Source organism: Octodon degus, unplaced genomic scaffold (assembly GCF_000260255.1).
Source record: "Octodon degus isolate 3935 unplaced genomic scaffold, OctDeg1.0 scaffold00048, whole genome shotgun sequence".
NCBI lineage: Eukaryota > Metazoa > Chordata > Mammalia > Rodentia > Octodontidae > Octodon > Octodon degus.
The window spans coordinates 3,736,527-3,746,026 of record NW_004524624.1 but is presented as its reverse complement, the minus strand read 5'-3'; the positions used below and the strand labels follow the sequence as shown (position 1 = coordinate 3,746,026).

Below are 9,500 nucleotides of genomic sequence, written 5' to 3'. Positions count from 1 at the left end.
GGGTCTGTGTGTTGCTCTCTGGCTTACCTGTGCAGTCCTTCTTCATTCTCTATACTGAAGGGAAAAGTCACAGTCTCCATCCTAGTGTGGCCTCAGCCCATGTCCCTACCTCCCCCACACCTTGCAGAAGAAAGGCTGCAAGCCCAGCTGTTGGAGAGAATGGCACACAATAAGGGTCCTCTGTGACACTGGGCCACTTCCTTCACCTCTCTGGCCCTCAGTGTCCTTAGAAATGTAGTGGTGGAGTTGGCAGGGAGAAAGGAGAGTATGACAAAGGGCCTACAGGGGACCCTGCTGTGTCCTTGTAAGTGTAAGCAGGGTCAGGAAACATGCTGCAGAGGAGGGGCTACAACTGGTGGCTTCTGGCTCTGGGTCTAGAGACAGGTCACCTAGAGAGCCCCATGGACCATCTCAGGGCCTGCCTGATGTAGGATGAAGGTGAGACCCAGGCCATGGATAGTCCCTGCAAAGTGCAAAGCAGCCTAGTCCTGACTATTAATGTAGCTCTCATTTATGAGGCTTGCCATGGCCCAGTGCCCTCAGTGCTTTCTGAGCTCTGCGCATCCCCAGAAGTGCTATCAGGTGTTCAGTGTTGTCCTGCCATCCTGGGGGAGCAGAAACAGTCAGCATCCCCCACCTGTGGCTCCCAGACAGCCTGGCTTCAGAGTGCCACAGCCTCTTGCTGGGCACTTCCCGCCTCTGCCTGGAACCTCCCAGACCCCAGGGCATCTTGGCCGGGCCTGTCTGTGTGAGTCCCAGTCTTGTGTGCCTCCACCTGCCCCTCTGACCAACCACCACATGTGTGAGAAGCATTGACTTCCAGGCCTGGGTCCTGTCCTTGGGTTATGACAGCAACTCCACGTATGCCACAGTGGTCACAGTGTCTTCAGGCATGTGGGAAATAACCCTTCCCTCCTAATAAACTTGTCGGTTTATTCAGGACACAGTAAACATTTTAATGACACCCAAACAACAGAAAGGAAACAAGATCAGGAGTCTAGAATGTTGGTACATTTCAAATATATTTTATTACTTTTCTGTTTGTCTTAGAAAGAATATGAAATCTGCATGCAATGCTAATGATCTCTGACATTTACATAGCGTATGACACAGCAGGACAGTGCGGCCTCTACAGAGGGGCAGCCTGTGGGGGGCGCCCTGCAGAAGGTATGTACAAAGCAAAGGGCGCTCGAAATCCCAACTTCTAAACCTGGACACCCTGCGCCCCGTGAGCTGCACGGGAGTCACAAGTGTACCGCTGCTATAGTACTGCGTGTCCCACTGTGTGGAGAGAGAGGAACACACACTGAAGACTTCCTCTTGTCAACAGATTGTGTGTCTCCAGTTGCGTGTTGTGTTTGTGGTTTAAAATTTTTTTCTAAGGTTTTTTCACTAATAGTGGTAGGAACTTTACATGCTTCTGAAGCATCACCGAGTGAAGCAGCAAACCTTTCAGAATTCCTCAGGATGGAAAAAAGACCCAGGGCCTTCTTTCGGGGTCACTTGCTTCACCCCCCACAGGATCTTGGAAATGTTTCCTACACTGAAAAAATGAACCAGAGGAATGAAGCACATTTCTCTGGCAACTAAACTGAGTTCCTCCAAGCACAGATGCAGAGAGACCTGCTCCTGCTTGCCTGGCGACAGGGGCCACTGCGGAGTCACACTGAGGCTGGGACCAGCGTAAGCCCAGGAGAGCCTGGCAGCTGTGCAGAAGGCGCCAGGCCCTCTGGGCAGAAGCTTCCCAGGCTCAGGTCAGAGCAGCACCGCAATGAAATGTCTCAGCCAAGCTCACGGCTCCTCCCGGGCGCTTATAAAGCTCAGATGTGTATCGATGGATGGACAAATACAAAAAAGCATTTTCTTAAAAAAGGAAAGGCATGAGTCTCCCCAATTCAGCAAAGAGCCGCCTGTTGATGTCTGGAGCGCAAGAGAGCTGGGTCTCACATCTGGAAGCCTTTTGCACACAGCTATAAAATGTAAAAACTGATCCTGGGTAAAAAGTGCTTCATAACAATATATAATTTGTGTCTGATGCCTGTGAGAAAGAAAGGGTTTTTTTATTTAACCAGAAAAGTCCTTTGCTCAAGTCTTGAAACTGGTCTGGAGTGTTCTATCAGAGATTTCCCCCCTATTCTTCGTAGACCCTGCGAAGAGAAAGCACAGGTGTTAGCGCTCAGGACTGATGCGGGCTGCTCTGAGCTGCTTGCTGTGTGATGTCATTCAGTCCTCAGGGTGCGGACTTTGGCTGGGAGAGTGGGAGCGACATCTCTGGGACATAACTGTGATCACAGGGGCCACAGAACTCATGTCTGGCTTTGCCCTTTCCAATCAGCTTTTGCCTCTCCTGGCTCATCTGTTCCTCAAGGCCATATGGAGCAAATCCTCTTGTATGTGGGGAAACTGAGGCCTAAGTGACCTAAGATGTGCCTGGTGAGCCTGGATGGTTAGGAGGGATGGAGCCCTGCCTAGCATGGTGTCATTTTTCCTTCCATTTATCTGCACAGAGCGCCTCCTGTTAGAGAGAATAGCCCATGATGGCTAAGCTCTCTCCAGACTTGGGCTTGTCTTCCTGAAATATGCCAGTTCTAGAAGCCTGAGGACTGCGGCGGGGCTGGCAAAAGCTTGGGCTCCACCACAGGGGTCTGTGTCCCCAGCCAGCCACCTCCTCCTGGTGGCTCTGCCTCACACCCACTACTTCTCAGGCATCACCAGTCACCTTGTCCCTCACCTGCCAAGCTGGCTCCATTTAGGTATTGCAGTTTTTCCCGGTTCTGTCCCATGGCTGCCCCGAGCCCATACTTAACTCTCTAACAGCCCAACATTCCCTGCCTTGCTCTTGATTTTTAAGACCTCCAGATTATTGGTGGAAGCAGAAAGATGTGGCTGCTTCCTGTGGCGGCCAGGAGCTCTGCTCTCTGAGATGTGCTGAACTCCCTTGTCTAACCTCACAGGCCTGACCCAGTCCCCCCCACCCCAGAGGACTCCTAACACTTCCTTTATCTCCACTGGACATTCAGAGACCTTTTTATCCCTTTGCAGGGCTGAGGTAGGGAGAGCAGGGACACACTCCTTTCTCTCAGCACCCAAGCAAGGAGGATGAACTCCTGATGGGATGAAGTGAGGGCCGATCTGTTTGGTGACCAGAGGTTCTCATGCTTTCAGCAGTGCAATCTACAGAAGCAGAGAAGCCAAGTTGGGCTGCATTCAGATGCCGGGGTGCCTCCTTGCGTTCTGAGCTGCACTGCAGGTGCGGGGAGAGCGAGTAGCAAGGTGGGTGGGCACAGGCCTGAGTGTCTTCAGGAGCTGAAGCAAGATGCTCTTGTCCCCTCCACTAGCTGGCTCTGGGTTAGCTCATTTTACTTTGATGATGCAGGGCTTAGAGGGTGGCAGAGAGCAGAAGGGGCAGGTCCTGCTTTTGTCAGGTGAGCTCTCTGTCCCAACTGGAAAGAGGGCATCTGTCACTCCTGTCCTCGGACATACAGAAATAGTCTCTCATCCTCATCACTTTCTATATCAGGCTTCTGCAAACAAGGCAGTTTTGAAAGCAGCAAAAACAGGCTCGGGTGCAGGAGCTGTGGGAAATCTGGTCACAGGACTGAGCTGAAGGGGTGGCGCTTGGCCAGGTGGTGGGAAGGGCAGCCCAGGTACCCACTGTGGCTGATCCCCTCCCCTGGGGGCCTGGCTTCCTGCCCTGGCTTTGTCCTGTGCTCCCAGGGAATTACTGTCCTCCCAGTCTTGCCTTGGTTTCCCCCTTGTGTAGGGTGTGGTGCTCACACTGGCTCCTGGGTAAGTCTCCTGAAGGTGCTTGCTTCTCTTGCCGAGCTGTGCAGGGAAAGGTGACTGCAGGCCCTTCATGCTGCAGGAAGGGCCATTTCTAGGACAGCTCATCTCTCCATGGCCAGGGAATCAGGAAGTGACCCCTCTTCCAGGTCTGGAGCTAGAGCCCAGGGGATCAGAGATAGGACTTTCTGACTATGGGGAAACAACCCAAGGAACACTGTGATTTGGCCCAAAGTACTGGTAGTCTCAACTTTACTTTCCCAGATGAGTAAGAGTAGTGCTGGTTTAAAGGGTCAGATCCAAGGTCCCTGCTAGCACTCATATGGGAAGGAATTTATCTGCTGCCTAAGCATGACAGGGCATGCCAGACAGAATGTGTTGGTGGAGAGACTACCCTTCTCATCTTGTGGGTGCCCCCAGTTTTATGGTTAACCTAGTCAGTTAAGTGGTCACATCTCACCCTGCAAGATCCACAAGGAATAGCCAGGCCAGGGGCTCACCCACATTTGATGGCTTATGTGACTTTAAAAAACAGCAATTAAGACAATAATGTGAAAGCTACAACAGACTTTAGGGCACAGAGAGTTCTGTCTTTAGTATGTAGCCAAGAGAGCAGTAGCCTGCTTTGGTAAGTGGTGGGTTTCCATTCCTGGGGGTGGGGGTTCGTAGGCAGAGTCTGGTTATCCCCTAGCTGTGGCTATTGTGGTGGGTATGCACATACTCAGTGGGGCTGAGTGGCCTGATGTTCTGTACCCTGAGAACTGTTGCATGTTCTGGAGGAGGGTGGGAAGGAGCATGGGAGGGCGAGAGCAGTGGGCATACCTGCGCTTCTCATTCCAGGCGTTGTACCACTTGATGAAGCGCTTGGTGCTCTGCAGTTTGGGGTGCAGGCAGTGCTCCTGGCCACGGTACCTGGACATACTCTTGGTGGTGATGCTGCAATGGAGTGGGGTGGGTTCAGGTTGAAGTGTGCAGCAACAGCCCCTCGCTTGCCTCCTTCCCCCTCCCTCCCTTCTTCCTCCCTCCCTAACCCCAAGGCAGCCCATCCCTCCCTGGCTAGCTCTGTGGAAGGGTCTGCTATCCCCTAACCTGACTCAATCCTAAGTCTTAACCCTCTCTAGAGAGTGCCTTACCTTTTCCTCTTAGAGCCATCAGCATCTGGGACTGTGTCCCCCAGGCCTACTGCACCCCTAGTACTGTTTCCAGGGCTTAGGGCTCTTAGGGAATTCTTCTGGAGATCAAGAGGTGTGTATGTCAAGGGCTTTGCCCTTGTATTTAGAAGCTTACCATAGGGGTGAGATGTACCTGCACACCCTGAACCCTCAACCTTAGTTCCCCCTACCTGCCATAGATTGTTCCAGGGTGGAACATTTGCTGATCTTGAAGCAAAATCTTGGCCTTGAAGGCTGTTTTGATGTTTGAGTGTAAAGTCCTAGTTATCTCGTTTGGGCAGAGAAATAAGACCTCCCTTTCTTGTGCTCAAAGATCTCAGGCATCCATCAGCCTCTTCCAATACTGGGTAGATTCTTAGATATATAGAGGGTAGACATGATGACCTTGTACAGAGGCAGGGGCCTGGGTTTGAGCCCCATGTTTGGCTGGGACCTTGGCTAACCTCTTTGAATCTGCCTGCCCATCTGTAAAATAGGTACAATGATAAAACCTACTTCATAGGGTTATTGGGTTGATTAAAAGATGCAATCCATGTAAAGTACTTAGCTTGGTAGAGACCAGGTGAATGGTTATTGCTATTAGTCATTGATCATGGGGGATGAGACAGCTGAGGAGAATGATAAGCCTTAGTGTGTGAGCTCTAGCCTGGAGGGGAGGTGAATGGGTGCCCAGTGCTGCTGCTGTCTTCATCTAGTGTTGGCCGGAAGGATGGTGGGGAGGTAGGAGGAGAATGGAATTCAAGAATGAGGGACCACCTAGCACAGGTGGAAAGGGCCAAGTTAGAGGTGAAGATGGTGTCTCCTGAGGTTCATAGAAGAATAGGTGGAGGGGAAGGACTGGGAGGCGAGGCACAGGTCAGCTGGTCCCCCACAGGCTGCCAAAGATGAAATGTCAGGGCTCATGGGTCAAGTTTTAGAGGGGGGCTGGGTTGCTGTGACAGTCTCCCCACCCATGAAAAGATAAAAGGGGATCTTGCCCCCGGAATGGGGATGAAATGTTTCTGGGTGACTGGCTCTCCTCTCTGTGCTCTAAGTTTTTGGAGCCCCCACCAGAGCCAAAGCAGCCTGGGAAAGGGAGGGGTCCTCACAGCCTCACTGGAGCCCTCCTGGAGACACATGGCTCTGTCTGGGGCTGGAGTGTGGAACCAGCTTCAGAGTGGAATCTAGGTCTTGCCCTCCCCAGGAACCTGGAGACCCTCAGGAAGTGGGCATGTGGGCTTTTCTGTGGCCTTGCAATGTGGCTCTTGTACTTTGAGTGAAAGGTCATGGCAAAGTCTGGTAAAAACCCCCATATCAGGTCAGCGTGCAGGCTGAGCACCCCAAATCCTCAAGTTCAGGGCAAGCAGGAAAGCAGGCTCAGCCCTCCAACCACAGTGTTCAAATTCTGCATCACAAAATGGAGATTATGAAAAAATAATCATGGAATGTAAGGACTCACAATGTCCACAACTATCAGAAATTCTGGGTCTAGCATCCCTCTCATTTTCAGGGTGTTGAGGGTTTTGGGGAAAGCTCAGGGACCTATGACACAAATTGCCCTTTCTAGCATTTGGACTCTCCTGGGCCCTTCTGGGTGCAAGGACTCCTACTTGCAAATATTCCATTCCCACCCCCCCCACCCGCACCTCCCGGTCCCCAGCTGCAGCAGAGATGTCTGGGTGGCACAGGGCGAGCTGGAAAACCTGTTTTTGTCCAGCTTTGGTGGCTGAAAACCTGCTTTGGCAAACAGTGCTGGCCACTTGTCTGATCTAGAAAGTCTTAGGAACACAGGAAGGGAGAAGAGCCTCCAGCTTTGGGGGTGGGGGTGGGGGTGCTCTGAGCATGGGGGAAGGGTAGGAGAGGGTGACCTGTACCGAGGTCACGAGGCTCCTGCACATTTTCACAAGGCTGAAAGCAACCTTCTCATGTACTTGCTTAGCTATTGTTTCCCTCTATAACCAGAGATGTTTAGCCAGGAGAAGTGTCTGCTGAGGGATTCTGTCCTTTTGAGGTGTCACTGCACCCCATATCCTGCTTTTGTCCCCTGCACGGTCTCAGAAACAACTTTCACTGTTCCCTGCCTTTTAAATCCCCATGCTGGAAGTGCTGTGGTGCGGAAGAGCTCTGGCTCTTCCTATAGATCACTTGATTCCCAGCCCCCACCTAAGAGGGCTTGGGGGCAGTTTTTGTGGACTTGGTCTTCCAAGCTAGGGACAAAGATGGACTTAATTAAGATGCCTCAGAAGGATGAGTGTTGGGGTCTTTCTCCTTCTGGGGCTTTCCAAATATCACCCACTTCAGCCTGTCACCCCAGGTGGTAGAGGGGCATGGGAGCAGGGGCTGGAGTGGCCTGCCTGTGCAGACGCTGTGTGGAGGCTTCAGGCGGTAGGGCTGGCCGGAAAAAGGCACTTGCCCAGACTGAAAATAAAGTGTGTCCTGTTTCAGGGGCAGGGGAAGAGGGGCCAATGGTCCATGGCAAATATTTGGGAGCTGCTTTGCCAAGGGCTTGTGTCCTAGCCAAGAGTGTATTGATGGGGAAACAGTGGTGCCGGCCTCAAGTGGTTAATTGGGAAGGCAGAGGAGCAAGGAAACGCAGTGTTCTCTGCTCTGCCCCAGTTTTTAAAACATTGCTCGCATCCCCACCAGCAGGACTAAGGACTCGGGGCACATTAACCCCAGTAGAGAGCTTTCCACAGGACTGTGGGGGCTTGGGGGCCCACAAGGAGTCCAGCTGCTGAGGAAAGAGCCAAGAGTTCTCCTACTGAGATCCCTAAAAGCCCCAAACTGGCCATCTGAGGGGACAGCCCCTGATTAAACAAAGGCTCTGTCAGAAAAGGCAAGCAGGGCCTTACAGTCTGCACTACTGCTCAGGAAGGCAGCATGCCCCACAGTCTGGAGCTCAGTCTCGGGGCTCTAACTCTGTGCTCTGGATTGCCCTGGCACCCTGGGCAGCCCAAGTTGCAGACAGAGGCTGCCTGTTGGAGTCCTAGCCAGAGTGGACTCAGAGATGGTCTTCCCAGAGCCCAGGACAGTGGCCCCCTTTTGCAACTGTTGCGCTAGCGTCCTAAGGAACTCGCTGGGCAATTACAGAGCTTTGCTAAGGACTTGATAAAGGTAGAGAGAAATGTTTGTTAGCCTGACCCAAGCCCAGGCTCTGGGACACACGGGACGCCCTGGTGGTGAGGAGCAAGAACTCACATAACCATCTTCTCCTCGCAGTGCGGGTACTTTGGCTTCATTTCCAGCTTCTTCACATCGCTGTAGCGGATCTTGGGGCCCTTCCGGGAACACTTGCATTTGGACCCTGTGGGAGAGGACAAGAGGGCTGCTAAGTTGGGCTAGGGTCTTTTGTTCCACGTCGGCCTTCGGAGAGCCCCAGAACCCCTGGGTCCCAGGATGGCTAAGAGCTGGTGCCTGGGTTCCCGGGACGGAATCAGATGGTGACAAAGGGATTTCCCAGCACTCACCTTCCACACGCGAGGCGCACAGCGCCAGGAGCAGTAGAAGCAGCGCGGCCGCCAGGAGCCTCATGCTGGTCAGAGGGGTGCAGCGCAGAAACGGGGACAGGGAGACTGCCCCGAGATGGCTCGGTGTGGCGCCCCGAGGTGCAGATGACGGGTCGGATCTGTCAGCTCAGAGCGCGCCTCCTGCCTCAGCTAGCTGCCGAAGCGCTGTCGGTGGCGGTGCTGTCTGTCGCTCCGCGCAGCGCTTTGCGCACTCCTCTGTGCAATCGCTCCACAACTTCCCTCCGCCTGCCCTGGCCTCTTTTAAATCCGCTCCTGCCCTCGCAGCAAGCGAGCTCATTAATATGCAGAACCACTCGGTGACTCACTGAGATTTCTCAATGTGGTGGGGGGAGGAGACCTTCCCAGCCCGCCTGCCACCGGCCTTGGGACTGGATCGAGATCGCAGTCCTCACACTGGGAGCCACGCGCGCACCCACACACGCACATCTGCTCCCCACTCGCGCGCCTCCCTCGCTCTCCTGCGTACACTTGCACACTCAGCCCACACCCCGCACAGGCTTCCAGGGCAGCTGCTGTGCCTTGGGAGGCGGGAAGGCCGAGAGGCTGCTGAAGAGTGTTGCTGTTCTAAATCCGGTGGATCTCACCCTGGCCAGACAGGCTTATTGTTCTGAGGACCCCTCCCCTCTTCCCCCACCAAGTCAGGCAGGAGCTCAGATCCTTGGGAGAAGACCTGAAAGAATTTTGAAGCAAGTGCCAAGCGTCACTGCCAGCTGACCTGACCTCTCCACCCGCCTGTTAGACAAGCAGCGCTGGTGGCCAGAGCACTGGCCAGGCCTGCGTGGGCGTTTGCCATAGGCTCTGTGCAGCAAAGCCATTGCCCACAATCACTGAACTGACGCAGAATGCAGAGGAGGCACTCCCAGAGAAGGCTCCCTAATGTGGGTCTGTGGCCTCGTGGCTGTGTGGTCCTCTGGGCCTTGAGAGAACCTGGGTGCTCCTCACTTTCCCAAGCCAAGCAGGGCCCCATTAGGGAGATGACAGTTGTAACCATCTGGATAAAGGCCTCCTGTTCTCCAGAGATTACATGGGCTGCAGAGGG

The 9,500-nt window shown here is 53.6% G+C and overlaps 1 protein-coding gene across 1 annotated transcript; it reads right to left on the bottom strand.

Moving 5' to 3' along the window:
* Window positions 1-1,003: 1,003 nt before the first annotated feature.
* Cxcl14 (C-X-C motif chemokine ligand 14) lies at window positions 1,004-8,691 on the bottom strand. Its single transcript, XM_004632248.3, has 4 exons — window positions 8,402-8,691; window positions 8,133-8,238; window positions 4,606-4,719; window positions 1,004-2,147 (listed from the first exon to the last, which is right to left on the bottom strand). The coding sequence occupies exons 1-4, from the start codon at window positions 8,463-8,465 to the stop codon at window positions 2,132-2,134; spliced, it is 300 nt and encodes a 99-aa protein (XP_004632305.1). The 5' UTR covers window positions 8,466-8,691; the 3' UTR covers window positions 1,004-2,131.
* Between the last annotated feature and the right edge of the window lie 809 nt (window positions 8,692-9,500).